Source organism: Salvelinus fontinalis, chromosome 31 (assembly GCF_029448725.1).
Source record: "Salvelinus fontinalis isolate EN_2023a chromosome 31, ASM2944872v1, whole genome shotgun sequence".
Classification (NCBI taxonomy): domain Eukaryota; kingdom Metazoa; phylum Chordata; class Actinopteri; order Salmoniformes; family Salmonidae; genus Salvelinus; species Salvelinus fontinalis.
The window spans coordinates 36599550-36625881 of record NC_074695.1 but is presented as its reverse complement, the minus strand read 5'-3'; the positions used below and the strand labels follow the sequence as shown (position 1 = coordinate 36625881).

The 26332-nt window shown below is 41.1% G+C and overlaps 2 protein-coding genes across 3 annotated transcripts in view; one reads left to right on the top strand and one right to left on the bottom strand.

Moving 5' to 3' along the window:
* vwa1 (von Willebrand factor A domain containing 1) overlaps positions 1 to 8753 on the bottom strand; it is a 48064-nt gene extending 39311 nt beyond the window's left edge. Inside the window, exon 1 of the mRNA XM_055892483.1 lies at positions 8693 to 8753. Coding sequence (XP_055748458.1) covers positions 8693 to 8738 — 46 coding nt within the window. The 5' untranslated portion in view covers positions 8739 to 8753. The remainder of the gene's footprint in view (positions 1 to 8692) is intronic.
* Positions 8754 to 8892: 139 nt separating this feature from the next.
* On the top strand, positions 8893 to 26297 carry tmco4 (transmembrane and coiled-coil domains 4). 2 transcript variants are annotated; one of them, XM_055892479.1, is made up of 14 exons: positions 8894 to 9227; positions 9751 to 9901; positions 10788 to 10962; positions 11178 to 11205; positions 11318 to 11447; positions 11830 to 11927; positions 13664 to 13807; positions 13978 to 14097; positions 14448 to 14612; positions 15325 to 15461; positions 18157 to 18241; positions 18517 to 18634; positions 18925 to 19042; positions 25429 to 26297. In XM_055892479.1, exons 1-14 carry the CDS (start codon positions 9176 to 9178, stop codon positions 25984 to 25986), a joined length of 2079 nt encoding a protein of 692 aa, XP_055748454.1. In that variant the 5' UTR covers positions 8894 to 9175; the 3' UTR covers positions 25987 to 26297. The 2 variants fall into 2 exon arrangements, with proteins under 2 accessions (XP_055748456.1, XP_055748454.1); XM_055892481.1 differs by lacking the exon at positions 13978 to 14097 and having other exon boundaries at positions 8893 to 9227.
* The last annotated feature ends 35 nt before the right edge of the window (positions 26298 to 26332 follow it).

Below are 26332 nucleotides of genomic sequence, written 5' to 3'. Positions count from 1 at the left end.
AGTAAAGGTGGTCTAGAGTTTTTCCCCCTCTGGTTGCACATTTAACATGCTGATAGAAATTTGGTAAAACGGATTTAAATTTCCCTGGATTAAAGTCCCCAGCCACTAGGAGCGCCGCATCTGGATGAGCGGTTTCCTGTTTGCTTATGGCGGAATACAGCTCATTGAGTGCGGTCTTAGTGCCAGCATTGGTCTGTGGTGGTATGTTGACAGCTACGAAAAATACAGAGGAAAATTCTCTGGGTAGATAGTGGGGTCTACAGCTTATCATGAGATACTCTACCTCAGGCGAGCAAAACCTCAAGACTTCCTTAGATATTGTGCACCAGCTGTTGTTTGCAAATATACATAGTCCGCCCCCCCTTGTCTTACCAGACGCCGCTGTTCTATCCTGCCAATATAGCGTATGATAATGTTGTCGTTCAGCCACAACTCCGTGAAGCATAAGTTACAGTTTTTAATGTCCCGTTGCTGAATCGAATCATTTGTTTTATTCAAAGCTGTCTTTTTTCCCCTTTTATTCATTTCAATATCAGCTGCAGCTTGATGGCATCTACTGGCAGCATTTACCTGCCAGATTCAGATGCTCAAAAAACCCTTTTGCTAAAACGCTTGAAAACACCTTTTGATTTTTGCCTGAAGTTTAGAAGAAGAAAAATGAAAAATAAACATAATTTATGAAGTTTTAACTTATTTTAATTTCTTTTGAAGTTAAAGATAATCGTTTCAGTATAGGTTTAGTTTTCAAATGTTTGCACACTTATTTATTCATGTTATATGGTTTCATGATATATACAGTGTTCATACATGTTCATAATTCAAGTATGATGGTACATTTGTTTGTGTGACTGTTCTGGATGCGTCTTTGAAAATATCTCCATAAACCCACCCCCTCTCTCTTTATGACTCACTGTCTCACCAGTTCATCCTTGGCACCATTTGCGGGCCCGGCACATCTTAAAGTGCATCTGTATAATAACAGGGGTCTATGGAAAGACAGGAAAGTGTGTGTGGGTGGATTAAGAGCAAGGCTTTTATGCAGTGAAAGTGTTAATACAACCTGGGTACTCTGTCAAACTAATATCCTGCCTCATCAGTGTGGAATCCCCAGCCTACGTGGTGTATATTAAGTTCACGTCCCAAACGGCACCATTTCCCCAATTTAGTTCACTACTTACGGAATAGGGTGCCATTTGGGATGCATATAGGTTTCTAAAGCATCCTGTTTACACCGTCTTTCCATTCTTGAGTCTTCATTGTATTATAAACATTTCTTTATTTAGTAGGGACACAAATCATAAGTAGCCTATACAAATAAGAAAAGTGAAGTAATTAAGTAAGTATAACAATTAAGAATAAGAGGCATGTGAAATATTTTCTAGTGAATCCCGATAGAATTGCTGTAATCTCGTCATCCACCCAGCCTGCTCTCATATGCGGTAGGTAGCAACTGAGCCTGGGGATGAGGTTAGAATTGCTGTAGTTGGTGAAAATATGTTATGGAACAAGACATCTAATGTTTGCCTTCCATTTATGTGCAGTGCAGTGTTCAATTCAATCTATGCCGATGTTTCAAATAGGCCTAGCTTGTCCATCGCTATCACTAGCTAACAGGTAAGAAATCTGAAGGTGAGAACAGAGTGTGAGTGGGTCTCCGTACGCAAGGCACTACATAGGGTAGTGTGTACGGTCCAGTACATCATTGGGGCCAAGCTTCCTCCCATCCAGGACCTCTATACCAGGCGGTGTCAGAGGAAGGCCCTAAAAATTGCCGAAGACTCCAGTCACTCTAGTCATAGACTGTTCTCTCTGCTACCGCACGGCAAGCGGTACCGGAGCGCCAAGTCTAGGTCCAAAAGGCTTCCATTTTTACACTGCTACTACTCTCTATTTATTATTTATGCATAGTCACTTAACTAACCTGTGCCCCCGCACATTGACTCTGTACACGTACCCCTGTATAGATATTTTTTACTTCAGTTTATTTTAGTAAATACTTTAACATGTCTTTTTCTTAAAACTGCATTGTTGGTTAAAACTTCTTATGGCTGCAATCCCGTTAACGGGATGATATGACAACAGCCAGTGAAAGTGCAGGGCGCCAAATTCAAACAATAGAAATCTCATAATTAAATTTCCTCAAACATACATGTATCTTATACCATTGTAAAGGTAATCTTGTTGTTAATCCCACCAAAGTGTCTGATTTCAAATAGGCTTTACAGCGAAAGCACCACAAACGATTATGTTAAGTCACCGCAAAATCACAGAAAAACAGTCATTTTTTCAGCCAAAGACAGGAGTCACAAAAAGCAGAAATAGAGATAAAATGAATCACTAACCTTTGATGATCTTCATCAGATGACACTCATAGGACTTCATATTACACAATACATATATGTCTTGTTCGATTAAGTTCATATTTATATAAAAAAAAAAACTCTGTTTACATTGGCGCCATGTTCAGAAATGCCTCCAAAATATCCGGAGAAATTGCAGAGAGCCACGCCAAATAACATAAATACTCATCATAAACTTTGATGAAAGATACATGTTTTACATAGAATTAAAGATACACTTGTTCTTAATGCAACCGCTGTGTCAGATTTCAAAAAGCTTTACGGCAAAAGGACAATATTCAATAATCTGAGAACAGCGTTCAGCCACAAAAGGAAGCCATACAGTTACCCGCCAAATTGTGCAGTCAACAAAACTCATAAAAAGCATTATAAATCTTCACTTACCTTTGCTGATCTTCGTCGGAATGCCTTCCCAGGACTCCCACAAGAAATGTTCGTTTTGTTCGGTAATGTCCATCATTTATGTCCAAATAGCTATTTTTGTTAGCGTGTTTGGTAAACAAATCCAAAGTCAGAAAGCGCATTCACTAAAAGCTGACAATGTCAAAAAGTTCTGTAACAGTCAGTAGAAACATGTCAAACGATGTATTGAATCAATCTTTAGAATGTTTTTAACATAAATCTTCAGTAACGTTCCAACAGGAAAATTACATTGACTTCAGATGTGCGATGGTACAGAGCTCCCTCTCATGTGAACTCGCATGGTCAGAGCATGGCCAGGTCATGGTAGACCTGACTATTTCCTGTCTCCTTCGGCCCCACTACACAGTAGAGGCATCAGACAAGGTTCTACAGACTGTTGACATCTAGTGGAAGCCGTAGGAAGTGCAAACTCATCCATATCCCACTGTGTGTTCTGTAGGGGCTGTGTTGTAAATCGACAAACCTCAGAATTCCCACTTCCTGTTTGGATTTTTTTCTCAGGTTTTCGCCTGCCATATGAGTTCTGTTATACTCACAGACATCATTCAAACAGTTTTAGAAACTTCAGAGTGTTTTATATCTAATAGTAATAATAATAATAATAATATGCATATATTAGCAAATGGGACTGAGGAGCAGGCAGTTTACTATGGGCACCTCTCATCCAAGCTACTCAATACTGCCCCTGCAGCCATAAGAAGCTAAGGGCTTGTAAGTAAGCATTTCACAGTAAGGTCTACTACACCTGTTGTATTTGGCGCATATGACAAATACAATTTTATTTTGATTTGCAGCAGCTTGCCTGATGGACCCACGTGTGTCTCTGGTACTTCTCTCAACAGAGATGGAGTCACTAAGGAGGGTAGCAGAGTCTGTTGTATTTCAGAAAATCAGAGAGTACAGCCATGGAGCAGCACAACCCCAGGAAGATGCCAGCACGATGAATCCAGCAAGCATCTCAACCACAGTGCTTCAGAAATGTAGCTTTGTCGTATCGAAGATTGTGTCTGAGGTCACTGTACAGCCGGAGGGTCAACCTGGTAGAGCATTAAGTTCCCAGTGTAAGCTGTGGAAATACCTGGAAGAGGTAGAAGGGGATATGTTTAGAGAGTCACCTCTCCAGTTCAACACACATTTTTATTGGTCGCAAGTGCTAGTGAAATGGGTGCTAGTGAAATGTTTTTACCTGGTCATGTTAGTTTTTGGTTCACAAAGCTTTTTTAATAATCATGTTTTATTCAAACTGTAATGTGCAATTGACCAAACATAAACCAAGTTTCTGAAGAGGCAACAACTGCACGGGAATGCCCGTCTGTGTGCGTCAGGGCTCTACATACATGGGGGGATTTTGGAAACCCTCTGGGCCAGTCGATCTTCCCTGTCAGTGGCCCACTTAGGGCCAGTGAAAAATATATTGTAATAATTATATTTTTAATCAAGGCTATATAATTGATAACAAAATGTCTTTCCAAAATGTCTTTCCATACAAAGCATTCCATTACAAAGGGAACCTGGCTTTTGGTTGCTTTCTTGTTTTATAATGTGATACAATAACCCCTAACTCTCAACATCTCAAATGGCAAGACTGACTAGATACCACATTGACAGATTGTAACGTTCGTCGTTGGGAGAAAGAGAGGAGGACCAAGGTGCAGCGTGGTAAGTATTCATTATCCCTTTTAATGAAAACGAATACTCGAACAAAAACAAAACACGAGAACGAAACAGTCCTGAACAGTGAAAAATACAAACACAGAACAGAAAATAATCACCCACGAAACACAGGTGGAAAAAAGCTACCTTAGTATGATTCTCAGAGACAACTAACAACACCTGCCTCTGATTGAGAAACATACCAGGCCAAACACAAAACACAACATAGAAAAACGAACATAGACAACCCACCCAACTCACGCCCTGACCATACTAAAACAAAGACATAACAAAAGAACTAAGATCAGAACGTGACACAGATACCACATTGGTGTGTGTGTCAGGAGCATGTTGTCTATTTAGCCAGGCAATGCCCACATTATTCTGACATATTTTAGAATCTAAAAATAATGTGAACGTCAATGCATAATGCCATTGGGTAGGCCGATTAGTAAAGCAAAAAATGTTGCATTCATTTTGGGGCAGTTAGTTTTCTATAGGCTATTACAAGAATTAAATATAAAGGTCCTTGAAAATTACAATTAAGTGCTTGAATGTAATTGAAAGTCCTTGAATGTGACTTGCCAATGTCTGCATAAACCATGTATATGCTACATCTTGAAAATCAGATTTCATGTACCGCATAAAAATCTAAAGTTCAATGTGTATCCATCGCATTTTCTACCTATATTTTTCTTACAAAAACTGGGTCAAATGTGCCGACTCTGGTCTTGGCATGCGTGCTCTAGCCAACAGCAAGCAGCTTCAGTGCAAGTAGGATAGTCTACATGATGAGATAATTAAAAGAGATAATATTTTTATTTGTCAAATGGGAATCAAGCATCGATCATCACCTCGCCAGAATAAGACCCTTGATATTTATTGGAAAGGAGCATCAAGATCACCGTGCACTTTCGCTATACTGCATACATTATTTAATCTGTAGCCTAACTAATAAACTGCATGGTTTCCCGAGTCAGTGGGAGGACCACACACCATATCATCGTGTGATTCCAAGTTTACTTTTATATGATGGTTATTAGGATATATCCATATTTGCGCATTAAGGCATTCCCACCGCTATTTCTCCGGCCTTCGAGAAAGGCCGGATGGTCGAGAAAGGCCGGTTGAGAAAGGCCAGATGAACCAATCGCTGTGGCAGTGATTGGCAGGCAGCTGACTGAACCAGGGCGCTTTGCCTACGCTGGGCTCTGTGGGGTCTCCTTGGGCCAGCTATTTCCTGGACCTGAGAACAGGTACTGTACTGCAGGGGTTACCAAACTGTTTCACACGGGCCCTTTTCAGCATTGGGGAACATCCCCCCGACGCACATGCCACGTCTATTTCTATGGGCACTAGTACTGTACATGACAAACTGTTCACATACCTCTTGTTGGTGGAGAGAATTTTGCAGTTTTAAAGCAAATGTTCCTGCAATTGTATGCATTTTGCCATGTCTAATGTGTATTCATGTTATATTTGAGTGACAAATTCGAACAATATCTATGGGCTAAAAAACATAAATAAAAAGTTATAAATATCTCTCTAAGGTATCCAATGACAAACATGACAAGAGGAACTGATGATGCACTACCCAATTTCGAAATTGTGTGCTACTATTACAACTCTGAGGAGTAAATTTAAATTGGGTTGTGTTTCTTGATTGGGTTGTGTTTCGGAGGACGCATGGCTCTCGACCTTCGTCTCTCCCGAGCCCGTACGGGAGTTGTAGCGATGAGACAAGACAGTAACTACTAACAATTGGATACCACGAAATTGGGGAGAAAAAGGGGGTAAAAAAATATAATAGTCTTTGTCTAAAATAAATCACTGCATTTGACTCACACAACCTCAGTCACTTACTCACCTTGTGCGTGCCTCTGTGACATAAGCTAAACATCTAGCTGGCTAGCTCATCATGTCTCAGTCTAAATTGTACACTCAAAAATACAGAGCGCAGTGGGAATCCTGAATTCAAAGACTGGTTGAAGCCGTTTATTGGAGATGATACACGGGCATACTGTAAGGCTGATTTCTTCGCCAAACTTCGTGATGTAAAAAAACACGACAACTCAAAAACATACTCAAAAGGCAAAGCCTTATAACAGCTCCACCCAAAACAAGCTGCCATTTATGGTTAAAAAAAATTACTCTGCAAAAAAGGCTGAGGCCACCATGGCATTAGCTATCGCTGAACACTGTTCCATGCTGGCATCTGATCACATTGGAAAAGCATGTGGAGCTGCTTTCTCAGACTCCACTGCTACCCACTTCAAAATGCACAGGACAGAGTGCACAGAAATGATTAATGGTGTTCTAGCACCATACTTTCTGAAAAAGTTGGTCGCAAATGTGGGTGACCAGCGTTTCAGCCTCCTCCTCGATGAGTCCATGGATGTAAATGTTTCAAAGTACCTGGGGGTTGTGATAAGGTACTTTAGTGACACCAAGCAGACAATTGTTTCAACATTTCCGGGGCTTGTTGAGTTGGAGGGAGGAGATGCCAAATCTATAGCCCGTGCTGTTGTGGCTTTCCTCGAGAAGTGTTGTCTTAAAAAAGAGAAACTCCTGGGGATAGGGACTGACAATGCCTCTGTTATGACAGGGATTAACAATGGGGTCCATAAAGTGCTGAAGAAGGAGTATGGCCTCAAATATCTGGTTCTTATTCACTGTGTGTGCCACTCTCTGCAGCTTGCTGTAAGTCATGCTACCAATGACACCATCCCCCGTAGTGTGGAGTACTTGGTACGAGAGACTTATAACTGGTTTTCAGTGTCTCCAAAGCGCAGGGAGGCCTACAAGGCCATATATGAGACCATCAACTGTGGGGAGAAACCTTTACAGATAAAGGCCCAGTGAACACTGCTACATGGCTGAGGTTTTATACTCCATGTACAGTGATCCTCAAAACATATTGTATCTGACTTTTTAAAAGTCAGTGCTGGGTGAGGTACAGTTGGCCATCAAGGCTTTTGAGGGAGAGCAAGTAGATCCTCTTAAGCTACTTGACAGCTTGGTTAGCCTGATCAAGTCTGTGAGCAGCAGGGTGCTGAATCCACTGGCAAATGTTGATGTACTCAAAGGGCCAATAGATGGATACATCAATCCCAAACCGTACCTTGGTTACCTTTTTGAGACAAAGGCAGCTGGGCTCCACCTTGCGCCTGAGGATGAAAACAATGTCTGAAAGCGGTGTGTAGCCTTCCCCATCTCCCTCACGAATGAGTTGAGGGTGAGACTGCCAGACAACATCACTGCAGTACATGTCCCTTTTCAATGTGGAGGAAACTCTAAAGCACAATAAGAGTTCTGGAAAAGTAGAAAAAAATAGCCAAGCTCCCCTGCAGAGATAGACAAGATTGTCCAGCAATGACTTGCCATCCATCTTAGTAAATAGAATGAGACAAAAAAAAAAACTGGGCTTCAGGAGTGAGATTTGGAAGTTCAGGGATGCAGCTGATATCAACCTGTTTCAAGAACTTGCCATGGCTGCTGTGTCTTGTGTTGTCCTTGCCACACTCAAATGCTGAAGTTGAGAGAGTATTCAGCCAGATGACTGTGGTAAAAAGCAAACTTAGAAATTGGATGCCCTTGCAGACCCTTAACTCTATCCTGTACATTCGATATGGACTGAAGCTGTCTGGTGAGGCTTGCTATGAGCACCAGCTGCCTGATAATGTTTTGTAGCTTTTTGGCACATCAGCTGCTAACTAATTTAAGTCAGCTCCCTCAGTTGCTGAACCTGCCACAGAGAGCCTTGACCAAAATGATGATGACCCACTCTTTCTGCGAGTCAGCACAGCCTGTGTGTGTGTGTGTGTGTGGAGGGGGGTCTGGGGAAGAAAAAAATAAATAATCTGAATTAGGGGCAGACTAGTTACCATAGTTCTCACATTGCCATTGACAGTTTTTTCTATTGTCTCATTTTGGTCCATTTAGATTGTTAATGTAGATTGTATACAAAAAAACATTTTTTTTTTTAAGTATGGTTAAAAATGTTAATGTTTTACTGTGACTTGTTGTAGGCTCCTAAATTGACCATAAGGTTAAAAACCAAACCAAATTAAGAAAACTAAACTAAAAAACTAAAAAACGAAGTAACTCCGCCAGAGTGTCTCTTTTGGGTCACGTTTGCTGGTACCAAACCCGGATAAAGGAGGAGGGTTGGAATTGTGACATAAAAAACAAAACAAGAATCGATAGAAGAAAGTTAATTTGTAGTTCTAAACATATTTAGGGTGTTTTTTACTTACTTTTTGTCTCTCCCACTACGTTATTCCTCTCTCCTACAGCGTCCATCACAATTACATTCACATAGCCAATTATGCAAATTCGGTGATGGCGTCATTTAGCGAATTTTAGGACAGCCAATAGCTACTTTCCTTACTGAGGAGTTGGCAACACCGAAAGTATGCAGTTTATTAGGCTACAGATGAAAAGTTATGATGTACTTCACAGTATGGTGAAAGTGCACGTTGATGAGCTTGATGCTCCTTTCCAATAAATATCGAGGGTCATATAATAATTTCCCCTCATCCATTTACTCTTGCTGAATGAACGAACGAGGTGTTTCAGATCGTTACACGTCTGTACAAGCTGTGTCTCAACGTTACAATTTTGAACACGACCTTGCTTGGGCGCGTCAGCTCTTTGGTCAAGTTGCAAAAAGTTCATTGAACTTTCAACCACAAGTAGATAACAACAACCTAACTGAGCCATCATGCTAACAAAGTGAAATGGAAGAGGAAAGATCAAAACAACACTGTTTTAATCCAGTGTTGGCTCCAGGTGATCCATAATGTTTTGCATTTATAAAGAAACATCTACGTGTCAACGTGTGGTTATCTAGCTAGTTAACTTAAACTTGCTAACGTAAGCTAGCTAACGTTAGCTATCTATCCGCCAGCTGTTTCGAACAGTGAGTGCACATTAGCTTGATAACTTGTATCATAGTCCCCAGTTTATTTGGTTAGATAGCTAACGAGAACACTTAACTTATTTTTGTTGTCTAACTAGTCAGCGAACGTACTCATTTGAGGCAGTGAATGGAAGGAGGTAGCTAGCTAACTAGCAAGTTGCTAAATATGTTTTGGGGGACTTATTTTTGCCTGGATTCAGTGAGTTTCTCCGTGATGCAGGATAACATTTGTTTTTCATGTAGCTAACTACCACATTTTTGTAGATTTGTTAACTTTCACTTACTGTTCTAGTGCAGCATCGTTGAAAATGTCAGATGTATCAAACCTTTATCAAGATATGATACATTTTGTTAATGTGTAATAGCAGTAACGTTATCTGTCAATATCTTCAGATCCAGGGGGGGAGAAGCCCGGTCGAGAAAGGCCGGATGAACCGATCGCTGTGGCAGTGATTGGCAGGCAGCTGACTGAACCAGGGCGCTTTGCCTACGCTGGGCTCTGTGGGGTCTCCTTGGGCCAGCTATTTCCTGGACCTGAGAACAGGTACTGTACTGCAGGGGTTACCAAACTGTTTCACACGGGCCCTTTTCAGCATTGGGGAACATCCCCCCGACGCACATGCCACGTCTATTTCTATGGGCACTAGTACTGTACATGACAAACTGTTCACATACCTTTTGTTGGTGGAGAGAATTTTGCAGTTTTAAAGCAAATGTTCCTGCAATTGTATGCATTTTGCCATGTCTAATGTGTATTCATGTTATATTTGAGTGACAAATTCGAACAATATCTATGGGCTAAAAAACATAAATAAAAAGTTATAAATATCTCTCTAAGGTATCCAATGACAAACATGACAAGAGGAACTGATGATGCACTACCCAATTTCGAAATTGTGTGCTACTATTACAACTCTGAGGAGTAAATTTAAAGCAAGACTGCATTCCTTAAAAATAAAAAATAAATATATATATATATATATATATACACACACACAACACACTACCTTGTTTTTGAAAGAAAAGCAAAAAAATGTGTCCATTAAAATAACATCAAATTGATCAGAAATACAGTGTAGACATTGTTAATGTTGTAAATGACTATTGTAGCTGGAAACAGCAGATTTTTTTTCAATGGAATATCTACGTAGGCGTATAGAGGCCCATTATCAGCAACTATCACTCCTGTGTTCCAATGGCACGTTGTGTTAGCTAATCTATGTTTATCATTTTAAAAGGCTAATTGACCATTAGCAAACCCTTTTGCAATTATGTTAGCACAGCTGAAAACTGTTGTTCTGATTAAAGAAGCTATAAAAGTGCTGCAGAGATGGTTATCCTTCTGTAAGGTTATTTTAATACATTTGTTGATATGAATATGAACGTCTTGCTGGCTTTGCCTAAACTTTTGTCCTCTAATCGTTGTACAGGTGTTTCCGGGAGCAGTACCTGGAGGGGCTGGTGCAATGGCTGGGTCTGGACGAGTCAGTGATGCCCGTCATGGGGGCCTTTCTAGCAGGCCTGGGATTCGAGGGCAGCGACACCTTCCTCTCTATCCTTCAGGCTGAGCCACTACTGTCTGCAGGTGCCACTCCCATCACACAGGTGGGTTCGGTCACTGCCCTGCACATATCTAATCAAATGCTGGAATGATTCATCAGTGTATTGGTGATATGACCATGCTCTCTCTTTTTTGCACAAGTGATGCATGTAACTTATTATGTTTGTGGCCCAGCACTTCAAAACAAAGTAAGCTTTGGGCATACTGACACTTCTAGGATCATTCACAAGTTCCTTGTGTCATTTTCTCTCACTCACAGGACCTTGTGTCTTTTTCCGTCAAAGGTGGTAAGTAGCTTACATTCATTAATTAGTAGTTGGCCTTCATCATAACTGGAAAGTTCATAAAGTACTACATTCATAAAGTACTGAATGTGACCAAAACATACTTTGTCCACAGGCCTGTACGATTCCAGATCACGAGTCCTAATTCGCCATGTCAGCTGTCTACTGCGAGTGTCCCCTCAGCAACTGGAGGAGTTTGAGGCGACGCTGGGCGAACGACTGAGAGAGGGAGTGGTGGAGACCGCGTAAGTGAGGGAGAGAAGAATGAATAAAAACGAGTTTCCCTAGTCATGAAGATGTTTAACTAGATAAAATGTTTAACTACGTAGGCGGCAGTGTGATTTTTGCATGGGTAATTACATTCAGTTTACTCTCTTTTATGTGTCATTGCTTTGCCTCAGGACTGACTACAACAGTAAGTTTGTTTATCCTTTATGGTCTACTTGGTTTGATTTTAGTATGGAATGACCCTGTGGTGAAACATGTAACCATAAGCTGTAGTATTTCCGTCACATTGTAAACATTGTCTTTGAGTAGCCTATATGAATGCACCAATACATCTATTGTTTATAGACCATTATGTATCTCACTGTATATTCAGATTGTCTTCTTTCTTTTATCTCTCAGAGAGGAGTCATCTCGGCGACAGACAAAAGAGAGAGGACGCAAATTACGACGCTACCTCCTCATTGGCCTGGCCACTGTGGGCGGAGGCGCTGTGATTGGTTAGTGCTTTTACTTGGGCCAATTGCTAGTATGAGAGGCAACATTGAGACATTCCCCCAAAAATGTATTACTCACTTATTAGAAAATTATGCCATTATTTAATGTACAATTGAAGTCAGAAGTTTACATACACTTACGTTGGAGTCATTAAAACTACTTTTTCAACCACTCCACAAATTTCTTGTTAACAGCCTACAGTTTTGTCAAGTCGGTTAGGACATCTACTTAGTACACGACACAAGTAATTTTTCCAACAATTGTTTACAGACAGATTATTTAACTTATAATTCACTGTATCACAATACCAGTGGGTCAGAAGATTACATATACTAAGTTCACTGTGCCTTTAAACAGCTTGGAAAATTCCAGAAAATGATTTCATGGCTTTAGAAGCTTCTGATAGGCTAATTGACATCATTTGAGTCAATTGGAGGTGTGGATGTATTTCAAGGCCTACCTTCAAACTCAGTGTCTCTTTGCTTGACATCATGGGAAAATCAAAAGAAATCAGCCAAGACCTCAGAAACAAAATTGAAGACCTCCACAAGTCTGGTTCATCCTTGGGAGCAATTTCCAAACGCCTGTAGGGTACCACGTTCATCTGTACAAACAATAGTACGCAAGTATAAACACCATGTGACCACGCAGCTGCCATACCGCTCAGGAAGGAGACGCATTCCGTCTCCTAGAGATGAACGTACTTTGGTGCGAAAAGTGCAAATCAATCCCAGAACAACAGCAAAGGACCTTGTGAAGATGCTGGAGGAAACGGGTAACGAAGTATCTAAATCCACAGTAAAACAAGTCCTATATCGACATAACCTGAAAGGCCGCTCAGCAAGGGAGAAGCCACTGCTCCATAACCGGCATAAGAAAGCCAGACTACGGTTTTCAAATGCACGTGGGGACAAAGATTGTACTTTTTGGAGAAATGTCCTCTGGTCTAATGAAACAAAAATAGAACTGTTTGGCCATAATGACCATATTTATGTTTGGAGGGAAAAGGGGGAAGCTTGCAAGCCGAAGAACATCATCCCAACCGTGAAGCATGGGGGTGGCAGCATCATATTGTGTGGGTGCTTTGCTGCAGGAGGGACTGATGCACTTCACAAAATAGATGGCATCATGAGGATGTGAATATATTGAAGCAACATCTCAAGACATCAGTCAGGAAGTTAAAGCTTGGTCGCAAATGGGTCTTCCAAATGGACAATGACCCCAAGCATACTTCCAAAGTTGTGGCAACATGGCTTAAGGACAACACAGTCAAGGTATTGGAGTGGCCATCACAAAGCCCTGACCTCAATTTTATAGAAAATTTGTGGGCAGAACTGAAAAAGCGTGTGCGAGCAAGGAGGCCTACAAACCTGACTCAGTTACTTACACCAGCTCTGTCAGGAGGTATGGGCCAAAATCCACCCAACTTATTGTGGGAAGCTTGTGGAAGGCTACACAAAATGTTTGACCCACGTTAAACAATTTAAAGGCATTGCTGCCAAATACTAATTGAGTGTATGTAAACTTCTGACCCACTCGGAATGTGATGAAAGAAATAAAAGCTGAAATAAATAATTCTCTACTATTATTCTGACTTTTCACATTCTTAAAATAAAGTGGTGATCCTAACTGACCTAAGACCGGGAATTTTTACTAGGATTAAATGTCAGGAATTGTGAAAAACTGAGTTTAAATGTATTTGGCTAAGGTGTATTTAAACTTCCGACTTCAACTGTAGGTGTGACGGGCGGGTTGGCGGCGCCACTGGTGGCGGCGGGGGCATCGGCCGTACTAGGGGCAGGAGGGGCGGCTGTTCTGGGCTCAGCCACTGGCATCGCCATCATGGCCTCCCTGTTTGGAGCAGCAGGGGCTGGCTTAACTGGTGAGATCACTGGGAGATGAAGGGGCTTTGGCAGTGTATGAAGATAGTTGGTCTCGTTTTTTATTGGTGATAGTTTGTTTACTTTTTACATTTTTTGTTTGAGATCAGAATCCTTTTCCTTTGATCATTTGCCTTATTTTCTCACTCGCTCCATCTCTGTCTCTCGCTAGGCTATAAGATGAATAAGCGGGTGGGAGCAATAGAGGAGTTTGAGTTTCTGCCACTGAGCTCAGGGAAGCACCTACACCTGACTGTGGCTGTGACTGGCTGGCTGTGCACTGGAAAATACAGTGAGCAAGCATAACCTCTCACCAGTCTCACTTTAGAATTTACCATCAATAATACTAACATCAAACTTTGTCCACATACACTGACTGCCAATTAAAAACTACCAAGGTCATCTACTGTACATACTTTACAAACCCATGGAGGCAAAATGTAGGAGAATCTTGACGGAACAGAAAGCTGCAATGTTATTCATAACACCATATGATATCGGTAGCAAGTTGAAAAAATGCAACTGATATAGATTTTCCATATCGGTGTCCATCACTATTACAACTAATAGTTTCATGAGACGCACACTTACCGGTATCCACTTTGCTGAACTCCCGCTTCCTGTCCTCTCTCCCACCCTCAGGTTCGTTCCAGGCTCCTTGGTGCAGTCTGGGTGCGTGCGGGGAGCAGTACTGTCTGGTGTGGGAGTCTCGTTTCCTTAGGGACCTGGGTTCCACCATGGCTGCTCTTCTCGACGGCCTGGTCAGCATGGTGGCCCAGGAGGCCCTCAAGTATACCGTGCTGTCAGGTAGGTAATCACACCACGCCTCCCCATCAGAACCTGCCTCACCCCAGGCAATTTTTTTTTATTATTTTTTATTATTTTTATGTAGAGTGGAATTCCACTAAATTGTACACATTTTTATTTACTTTATTTAGACAGGCATTGAAATGAGAGGGAAGACATGGAGAGGGATACATTCAGAGAAGCTGGTTGAACAGATGATACCTTATGTTGATCTTGTCAAGGGGAGGCATATTTTTATGGGTTATAATATCTTGTGCTGAAAATGCCATCAATAGGGATGACACGTCGTGATGCGGAGGCTTTTCTGATAGAACGTCGGCAACAGCTGTTAGAAAGAAGCCTGAGGGTTTCTTTGATGTTTGTGTGGGTGGAAATAAGGGGCCATGTGAGTTTATATGCAAGCAATGTGACTGAGTTAAATGAGCCTTTGTTTGGTTGATTGGGATTTTGTAGTAGGCTACACCATTGAGAATTCTTTCTGGTTTCACCCAGGAGTTCGACTAACTTTGATCATGCCCCTCACTCAATTAATCCTGCACTGTAGAAACAGTCTAAATACATTTTTGTTTAAGTAAAACTTTTTCCATGAACATAGCAAGTTTGATTGTTGAATTCCAACCAGCATCCTAAATTGAGTGTTGTCCTCCAGTGTCATAGATAGCCTAGTAACCCTCCTACTGAGAAGCTCTTTCCCCTACTTGTCCCTGTCTAGGTATTGTGACTGCTCTTACGTGGCCTGCCTCTCTGCTTGCGGTGGCCAGTGTTATAGACAATCCCTGGTCTGTGTGTCTTTGTCGCTCAGCCGAGGTGGGAAAACACCTCGCTCAGGTGCTGAGGAGTAGGCAGCAGGTACGCTTCTCACTACTGATAACAGCTGCCACCACACACCAGCATGACCGCTCAGTAGGATTCAATCCCGTTGAAACAGGGATCTCTTGTTAATTACATAAGTAAATACGTTTAAGGATGGATGAAATATAGATTTACAGTGCCCTCTAATTATTGGGGCAGTGAAATTTTTTCTTCTTCTTTTGGCTCTATACTTCAAAGGTTTGGATATTAAATCAAACAATGACTGAGGTTAAAGTGCAGACTGTCACCTTTAATTTTAGGGTATTTACACCCATTACAGGTGAACCGTTTCGATATTACAGCACTTTTTGTACATAGTCCCCCCCAGTGGAGCAAAAGTATTGGGACAGATTCACTTGTGTATCATTATTCACGATTCATTCAGGATTATCTGTAATCATGGTAGCATCTACTTTAATGTAGAACTGTTTAGAAACATATTCTATTCTTATTTACAATAAAAGTGACTCCAAAATGATACAGTACATTATTTAACATTCATTTCTGTTGGGCACAAAATCATCTGAAACAACCAAAACAAAGAGTTGCATGCTATGAATATGGGAACATATACTTAACTTTTTACTACACAAGTGAATTTGTACCAATACTTTCTGATGTACAAAAACTGCTGTAATTTCTAAATCCTTCACCTGATATGGATGAAAATACACTAAAATTAAAGCTGACAGTCTGCACTTTAACCATATAGTCATTGTTTGATTTCAAATCCTAACTTTTGGAGTATAGAGCCAAAATAAGAAAAAATGCTTCACTGTACAAATAGTTACGGAGACACTGTAGCTGTAATTGGGGCTCGGCAATACATCAAATTATTACAAATTATGTGAGACGTATTTGAAATATCGTGATATCGCAATAATGGAGTTTTTTTTAATTTTTGTATAAGCGTTAATGTCCACTTGTTCTAATGTCTTTTTGTCTCATCTCCTTCACTTCTGCTGTGGCTGTGCACCTTCCCATTTACACACACACACACACACACACACACACACACACACACACACACACACACACACACACACACACACACACACACACACACACACACACACCAAGCCCCTGCCACTCACAACAACAAAGAAGAGAGATCACTTCTTCCTCTCTGACAAACGGTTTCAACTTGCTATTTGCAATTGAGGTTGGACCAACAGAATAGTTCATATGGACACCGAAAGACATTGAGACATTATTTTACTTTAAAATAACTTAACCTCTCTAACAATGCCCTTTTTCTGTCTCAACTCTTCAAATTGCACTCAGAACAGACACTACTAAAACAGGAGCATCAATTAACATTGGTTCTGGAAAATGAATACTCAGTTTGAACAAAGTGGACAGGCTAGCATGCTGTTCAAACAGTTGGAGATGGACAGAGGGGTGTGTTCATAACAGTTCAGCTGTTCTACCTTGTTAGCTAGCAAGCAGTGTGCATTAGTCTCCTGAGTGGCACAGCGGTCTAAGGCACTGCATCTCAGTGCAAGAGGCGCCACTACAGTACCTGGTTCCAATTCAGGCTGTATCACATCTGGCCGTGATTGGGAGTCCCACAGGGTGGTGCACAATTGGCCCAGCGTCGTCTGGGATAAGCCGTCATTGTAAATAATATTTTTTTTCTTAACTGACTTGCTTAGTTAAATAAAGGTATTTTTCAGTGAGATCTGCTATTGGCTCCTTGATTTGTCGCTAGATGGTGTTTTTCCCGTGACGACGTCACAGCACCAATTTGCCTTGCTGCAGTCCCGGAAATAGATTTTCACCCCCCCCCCCCCTTTCTGCTTCTACACCTGTGTGTGCGAAGTTGCTGTGACTTCTGTTGCACAGACAGCTTCACCTGCTCTCATTTGTGCCAGAATTGAGTGGGAAAAGTTGTTGAATACTTTTCAAAACCATAGTAACCCTTGGTGTCATAACTCCCTGAAGGCAGCCTGAAAAGTAATTGAATTTGTTGCTAGAATCTTTAACCAATACAAGTTGCTGGAGGAATATGAAAACTCGCAAAATATATTGACAACGTTGCTAATTTGGCTTAACTTGAAATATAAAGATGAGCTGGCTACTCACGAGCACGTGGGCTTGTGCTTGAGAGATTGTTTGAGACCTGTTATTTTTTTAAATGCCTGCTACAAGAAGTTAGTCGTTATTAGTGAATGTGCATTATGCATGGTTCTGGTTAAATTTGAGACAAAAAGGACATTTTCATAGCCAGATCAGTGATTTTTGCAAAAATCCTGGTTTAAACCATTTTAATAAAAATAATTACATTATTAGTGGGTCTTATGGTTGTGGAAGGATTATTTATCCTAGGTATAATTTCACAAGCACTGAATTTATTAAATTATTGCAGACTGTTTGAGATGCAGTGTGTAAAAATTTAACAAAATGTAAAAATATCGTGAAAATCCTGTAAATTAAAACTAAATCCAGATATGATTTTTATGCCATATCGCTGAGCCCTAGCTGGTTTTGTCATTGGAGTTTGAGTATTCACATTGAATGTTTTACAATGGACATATCTTTATACAACTAAAGATTGATTTTATTTTATTTATTTATATTATTTTAGATTTTATAGATTTTCTGCTGTAGATGTGTTTACAATTATCTGGATTTTGAAAGCCTGTGTCATGATGTTTGTTGTGTCAACAAATCAGCATGGGTGTTTTTAAAGGGAAAGCGTCCTGTGAGTCTCATTGGCTTCAGTCTTGGAGCGAGGGTTATCTACTTCTGCCTTCAGGAACTTGCCAAAGATCAAGGTAGAGCAAGCACACTAAACCCTTGCCTGACTTTATACATACTATAGAGTGTAACAAGCCTAACAATCGTCAAATTGTATTGTTGCATTTAACTGAAATGCCTTCAAAGAATTTGCATAATCATCTAGGTATGCTTTTGATCTATTAATCAAAATATTCATTTTTGTGAGATTTTTAACAGATACATGTCACCGCTTTCACACACACACAACTGCAATACAGAACTGTTCAAATGAACAATCTCTCTCTTCCTATCCTGTTGTACATGGTCTCAGGTTGTGAGGGCGTGGTGGAGGATGTTGTCCTATTGGGTGCCCCAGTAGATGGCACTGCCCAAGCCTGGGAGAGAATGGTCAAGGTGGTCGCTGGGAAGATAGTGAATGGATACTGCAGGTGAGAAAGATATCCCATCTTACCTTGGGGGTGAGATTGTTGTCTGGGTGATGCAAAATATGTATACAGCAAGTTTTGAATTTGAGCTATTGTCAATTAAAAATATTAATGTATATGACCATTTCAAAATTATAAAAATGCATTAAATATTTTCATATGCATGCATTCCTTATCTACTAGGAATGGCATAAATAAGCATATAAATGATTTAGTCTCTTCATTGATAAAGGTAGCACATTCATGATATAAAGGTGCTGTGGTTTTTATTAATTGGTCTATCAACCTGTCAGAGGGGACTGGCTACTGGGATACGTGTACAGGGGTTCGTCGGCACAGCTGTCTGTTGCAGGGCTTCAGCCAATCAGCTTGAATGATCGGCGCATATTCAACGTGGATCTATCTTCTGTGGTGAGTTAGACTATTGTACCTCAATTAGTCATTTCCAAATGAAAAGTGGCAGCTTTTACATGACATTACATGACACTAGGTTTCAGCTTAGTCTATTTATTTTCTATCCAACACAGCATCATTGTGCTTTTGTTATTGCACTGACTATTGTTGTTTAGCGCATGCTGCTTAACAAAATTATTTGCCTGAAGTCAATGACTACCAGGTGTAAGCAGAGGGAGAATTCACACATCACTGTGCAGTACCGACTCACCTGGTGATTTTTATTTTTTATTTCACCTTTATTTAACCAGGTAGGCCAGTTGAGAACAAGTTCTCATTTACAACTGCGACCTGGCCAAGCTGGAGCAAAGTTGTGCAACACAGAGTTACACATGGGATAAACAAATGTACAGTCAAAAACACAATAGAAAAATCTATATACAGTGTGTGCAAATGTAGTTAAGGCAATAAATAGTGGCGAAATAATTACAATTTAGCAATTCAACACTGGAGTGATAGATGTGTAGAAGACGAATGTGCAAGTAGAGATACTGGGGTGCAAAGGAGCTATAAAAAATAAAAAAAACGATATGGGGATGAGGTAGTTGGGTGGGCTATTTACAGATGGGCTATGTACAGGTGCAATGATCGGTAAGCTGCTCTGACAGCTGATGCTTAAAGTTAGTTCGGGAGATTTAAGTCTCCAGCTTCAGTGATTTTTACAATTTGTTCCAGTCATTGGCAGCAGAGAACTGGAAGGAAAGGCGGCCAAAAGAGGAGTTGGCTTTAGGGGTGACCAGTGAAATATACCTGCTGGAGCATGTGCTACGGGTGGGTGCTGCTATGGTAACTTTACCAAGCAAAGACTTACAGGTGACCGGGAGCCAGTGGGTTTGGCGACTAATATGAATCGAGGGCCACCCAACGAGAGCATACAGGTCGCAGTGGTGGATAGTATATGGGGCTTTGGTGAAAAAACGGATGGCACTGTGATAGACTACATCCAATTTGCTAGGTAGAGTGTTGGAGGCTATTTTGTAAATGACATCGCCAAAGTCAAGGATCGGTAGGATAGTCAGTTTTACGAGGGTATGTTTTAGAGGTCGACCGATTATGATTTTTCAATGCCGATACCGATTATTGGAGGACAAAAAAAGCCGATACCGATTAAATCGGCCGATTTATTTAACTTTTTTTATTTATATATATATATCATACACACACACACTTTTGTAATAATGACAATTGCAACAATACTGAATGAACAATGAACACTTTTAATTTAACTTAATATAATACATAAATACACACAAGCACACAGCTCTGAAGTGACAATGATACTGAAGAGTCTGCTTAGGAGACAAATACTCTCAACTGTTTGAATAAAAATAGAGTTTAAGTTACCTGTGATGAATGTTGAAAACAAAAACTTTAATTTCTATATGCAGGAAATCCTATTTTAATAATGGGCATGGTAAGAATTGACAACCAAAGTGCGAGTCATAATTCCCATGACACCTTCTAGCAAAATCTGAAAAGCGGTTCCTTCATTTATTCCATAGGATATTTTTAGATTCACTTAAAATAAGGTCTGTGTTTCATGTAGGCTTACATCACGTGCTAATTTTATAACTGTGTAGATATCCATAGGACAAGGTAACTCTGATCAATATTGGCTAAATAAAAGCGAAGATTAAAAAAAATGTAGAGTGGATTTATGAAAATATGTTGACAAACATTACCTTATCCTAGTGAGATTTACATGGGTATCAAAACGTTGAGGCGGTTTAAGCCTGCACGAAACACAGACCTTATTTGAAGTAGATCAAGACATTCTCTATGGAAGACATGAACGGTAAAATAACGAAGGAACCCCTTTGAAATTCAGCCGCAAGTTATTACAGGAATTATAACGCGTTGACTATTTCTGTCTAAACCATATACCTTTGACTAATCCGGAAACTATCACCTCGAAAACAAAACGTTTATTCCGTTCCGTATTTTATCTAACGGGTGGCATCCATGAGTCTAAATATTCCTGTTACATTGCACAACCTTCAATGTTGTCATAATTACGTAAAGTTCTGGAAAATTAGTTCGCAAAGAGCCAGGCGGCCCAAACTGTTGCATATACCCTGACTCTGCGTGCAATGAACGCAAGAGAAATTACACAATTTCACCTGGTTAATATTGCCTGCTAACCTGGATTTCTTTTAGCTAAATATGCAGGTTTAAAAATATATACTTGTGTATTGATTTTAAGAAAGGCATTGATGTTTATGGTTAAGTACACATTGGAGCAATGTCAGTAATTGATTGATTGTTTTTTATAAGTTTAATGCTAGCTAGCAACTTACCTTAGCTTACTGCATTCGCTAACAGTCAGGCTCCTCGTGGAGTGCAATGTAATTGGATCCCCCGAGCTGACAAGGTTAAAAATCTGTCGTTCCTAGGCAGAACGTTCCTAGGCCGTCATTGAAAATAAGAATGTGTTCTTAACTGACTTGCCTAGTTAAATAAAGATTTTTAAAAAGGTGTTTTTAAATTATTATTTTTAAACGCACATCGGCGTCCAAAAATACCGATTTCCGATTGTTATGAAAACTTGAAATCGTCCCCGATTTAATCGGCCATTCCGATTAATCGGTCGACCTTTAGTATGTTTGGCAGCATGAGTGAAGTATGCTTTGTTGCAAAATTCTAGATTTAATTTTGGATTGGAGATGCTTAATGTGAGTCTGGAAGGAGAGTTTACAGTCTAACCAGACACTTAGGTATTTGTAGTTGTCCACATATTCAGAACCGTCCAGAGTAGTGATGCTAGACAGGTGGGCGGGTGCGGGCAGCGATCGGTTGAAGAGCATGCATTTAGTTTTGCTTGCATTTTAGAGCAGTTGGAGACCACGGAAGGAGTGTTGTATGGCATTGAAGCTTGTCTGGAGGTTTGTTAACACAGTGTCCAAAGAAGGGCCAGAAGTATACAGAATGGTGTCATCTGCGTAGAGGTGGATTAGAGAATCACCAGCAGCAAGAGCGACATCATTGATGTATACAGAGAAAGAGTCGGCCTGAGAATTAAACCCTGTGGCACCCCCATAGACTGCCAGAGGTCCAGACAACAGGCCCTCCAATTTGGCACACTGAACTCTGTCTGAGAAGTAGTTGGTGAACTAGGCGAGGCAGTCATTTTGAGAAACCAGGGCTATTGAGTCTGCCGATAAGAATGCGGGGATTGACAGAGTCGAAAGCCTTGGCCAGGTTGATGAATACGGCTGCACAGTATTGTCTTTTATCGATGACGGTTATGATATCGTTTAGGACCTTGAGCATGGCTGTGGTGCACCCATGACCAACTCGGAAACCAGATTTTATAGTGGAGAAGCTATGGTGGGATTCGAAATGGTCGGTGACCTGTTTGTTAACTTGGCTTTTGAAGACTTTCGAAAGGCAGGGTAGGATAGATATAGGTCTGTAACAGTTTGGGTCTAGAGTGTCTCCCCCTTTGAAGAGGGGGATGACCGCGGCAGCTTTCCAATCTTTAGGGATCTCAGACGATACGAGAGGTTGAACAGGCTAGTAATCGGGGTTGCAACAATTACAGCGGATAATTTTAGAGAGGGTCCAGATTGTCTAGTCCAGCTGATTTGTAGGGGTCCAGATTTTGCAGCGCTTTCAGAACATCAGCTATCTGGATTGGGTGAAGGAGAAATGGGGGAGGTTTGGGCAAGTTGCTGTGGTGGGTGCAGAGCTGTTGACCGGGGTAGGGGTAGCCAGGTGGAAAGCATGGCCAGCCGTAGAAAAATGCTTATTGAAATTCTCGATTATCGTAGATTTATCGGTGGTGACTGTGTTTCCTAGCCTCAGTGCAGTGGACAGCTGGGAGGAGGTGCTCTTATTCTCAATGGGCTTTACAGTGTCACAGAACTTTTTGGAGTTAGAGCTACATGAAAAAGCTAGCCTTTGCTTTCCTAACTGCCTGTGTATATTGGTTCCTAACTTCCCTGAAAAGTTGCATATCGCTGGGGCTATTCGATGCTAATGCAATACGCCACAGGATGTTTTTGTGCTGGTGAAAGGCAGTCAGGTCTGGAGTGAACCAGGGGCTATATCTGTTCTTAGTTCTACATTTTTTTGAATGGGGCATGCTTATTTAAGATGGTGAGGAAAGCATTTTTAAAGAATAACCAGGCATCCTCTACTGACGGAATGAGGTCAATATCCTTCCAGGATACCTGGGCCAGGTCGATTAGAAAGGCCTGCTTGCTGAAGTGTTTTTTAGGGAGTATTTGACAGTGATGAGTGGTGGTCGTTTGACTGCGGACCCATTATGCACGCAGGCAATGAGGCAGTGATCGCTGAGATCCTGGTTGAAGACAGCAGAGGTGTATTTAGAGGGCAGGTTGGTCAGGATGATATCTGTGAGGGTGCCCGTGTTTACGGATTTAGGGTTGTACCTGGTGGGTTCCATGATAATTTGTGTGAGATTGAGGGCATCTAGCTTATATTGTAGGACGGCCGGGGTGTTAAGCATATCCTAGTTTAGGTCACCTAACAGTACAAACTCTGAAGATAAATGGGGAGAAATTAATTCACATATGTTGTCCAGGGCACAGCTGGGGGCTGAGGTGGTCTATAACAAGTGGCAACAGTGAGAGACTTATTTCTGGAAAGGTGGATTTTTAAAAGTAGAAGCTCGAACTGTTTGGGTACAGACCTGGATAGCATGACAGAACTCTGCAGGCTATCTCTGCAGTAGGTTGCAACTCCACCACTTTGGCAGTTCTATCTTGTCGGGAAATGTTGTAGTTGGGGATGGAAATTTACGGATTTTTGGTGGCCTTCCTAAGCCAGGATTCAGACACGGCTAGGACATCAGGGTTGGCGGAGTGTGCTAAAGCAGTGAATAAAACAAACTTAAGGAGGAGGCTTCTGATGTTAACATGCATGAAACCAAGGCTTTTGCGTTTACAGAAGTCAACAAATGATAGCGCCTGGGGAATAGGAGTGGAACTAGGGGCTACATGGCCTGGGTTAACCTCTACATCACCAGAGGAGCAGAGGAGGAGTAGGATAAGGGTACGGCTAAAGGCTATAAGAACTGGTCGTCTAGTGCGTTGGGGGACAGAGGGAAAAAAGGAGCAGATTTCTGGGCGTGGTAGAATAGATTCAAGGCATAAAGTACAGACAAGGGTATGGTAGGATGTGAGTACAGTGGAGGTAAACCTAGGTGTTGAGTGATGGAGAGAGGTTTTGTCTCTGGAGGGACAAGTTAAGCCAGGTGAGGTCTCCGCATGTGTGTGGGGTGGGACGAAAGAGCTATCTAATTAATTTTGAGTGGGACTGAAGGCTCTACAGTGAAATAAAACTGTAAAAACTAGCCAAGACAGCAGTAGACAAGGCATATTGACATTAGAAAGAGGCATAAAGCAATCACAGGTGTTGATAAGGTGTGATCCTTTCATCCTCTAAACGCCCATTGTAGCTTCATGATGCTACAGGCCTCAATGCCTCCACGGCCTTGGGAATGGAGTTAGAGGCCAAGCTATTGAGATCTGAAAACGTTTACTATTGAGCTGCCGCGAGGCATTGATTGCGTGAGTTCTTCAGCAGACTGAAGGTTGAGAAGACTTCTAGCTACACAATGGCTGTGTTCAATAGTACATTTCAGTTGGTGTCAGGCAACCTTGTACTTTCTCTTGTTTGCCAATACTGTCTCTAAAACCTTTTATTACTACAACATAATAGACATGTATTCATAATACACCATTTATTTAAAGTTGAAGGAAAACTATGTTAAGGGAACTGCAGCTTGTACTGTCAGTTCACAACCATGCTTAGGTATTCAGCCACCACCCCATGGACTTTTGACAGAAAATCCTCATGGTAGATTTTAATTTAATTTTAAATGTAACCTTTACTTAACTAGAGCATTACAACCTTGACATGTGTTGAATAGGGTTGGGATGATACCAGTATCGTGGCAAGGAAACAGAACACGAATCATCATTAAGTTGTTATCCAGAGCACATGTATTTATTTTCCAAGCTATAGCACACAATATTTTACACACAGCAGGTTTTTAGAGGACCAGAGAGTTTGGTCTGCTTCGTGTTTTCATTTTTGCCATGAAAAAATATTGCGACACTGGTTTTGTCCTGGCCCTAGTGTTTGAATGGAAATGATGGAACTCTACAGCATTATGTTTTACAGTTGTTTGCGGGTTATAAAGTGGCCTATTCATGGCAACTTCAGTTACCACAACGTGAAATCTAAAGTGTAACGTAATTTACAGTTATTAAAACAAATCCATGGTGTGTTTTTAATTTCCATCGGTAAAAGGGTGAAAATGTGTCCACAAAGCACATATTCAAATGATTTTAACCCCCCCCCCCCCCTTGTTTTAGGTGAAAGGTCACTTGGACTACATGCGTCAGATGGATACCATCCTCGTAGCAGTGGGCGTGCCCACCAGAGAAGTTCCAGGAGCTGGGGGCGGACCTCTTCAACCACTCACTATGACCGAGAGAAAACTGGACATAGCCATGGTCCAATCAGTGCAAGGGGACGTGGCTGAAGAGCAAAAACTGGTTGGTTCTTCGGCTGGAGCAGATGAGACTTGCATGGGTGAGGGAGGGCAGCTGGAGGAAAAAGAGGATATGGGAGACGGTTGGGATATCCCCGACATATCAGATCTGTTGGACTCGCTAAATGAGATCGATGTTGTTACAGCTGAAAACATTCTTGAGGGCAACCTGCAACAGAGTTCTGAGGGGAATGCCACTCATGAGGACAACTGTGCACCTTCCCATCTAGAGTTTGATGGATGGGGAAAAGAGCTGGGGGAGGAATGGGGGGAGGGAGTAGAGGGGACAGAGACTGACACTGAACACACGTCCTGGAGTTGGGAGGACACACACTGGACTCCCGAGCACAAACACATGGGACCAAACAGGCGGACATAGGACGTTACAGGACCAACTGCCTCTTCTCAACTTGAATTACCAACAACATCCTAATCGTGTGTGGAACGACCTCCTTTACCTTCACAGCACACTCAGGTGCCAGAACACTCAGCTAAGTCGTCAGTACCACAAATGTAAAAAAAAAAAAAATATGTATATTTTTTCTTTTATTTAACTATGGCAGTCTAAGTTTTGTCAATCATTTCATTTACAAGTTAATCTGAAAAAAAGTGTTGTATAGTGTGTTCAAGTATTGTTGGTTTTATGTAGGCAGGATGTAAATTAAAAACATTTAATTACAAAACATTGAATTATAGACATCCCCCACTTTTATGGATATAAAGAC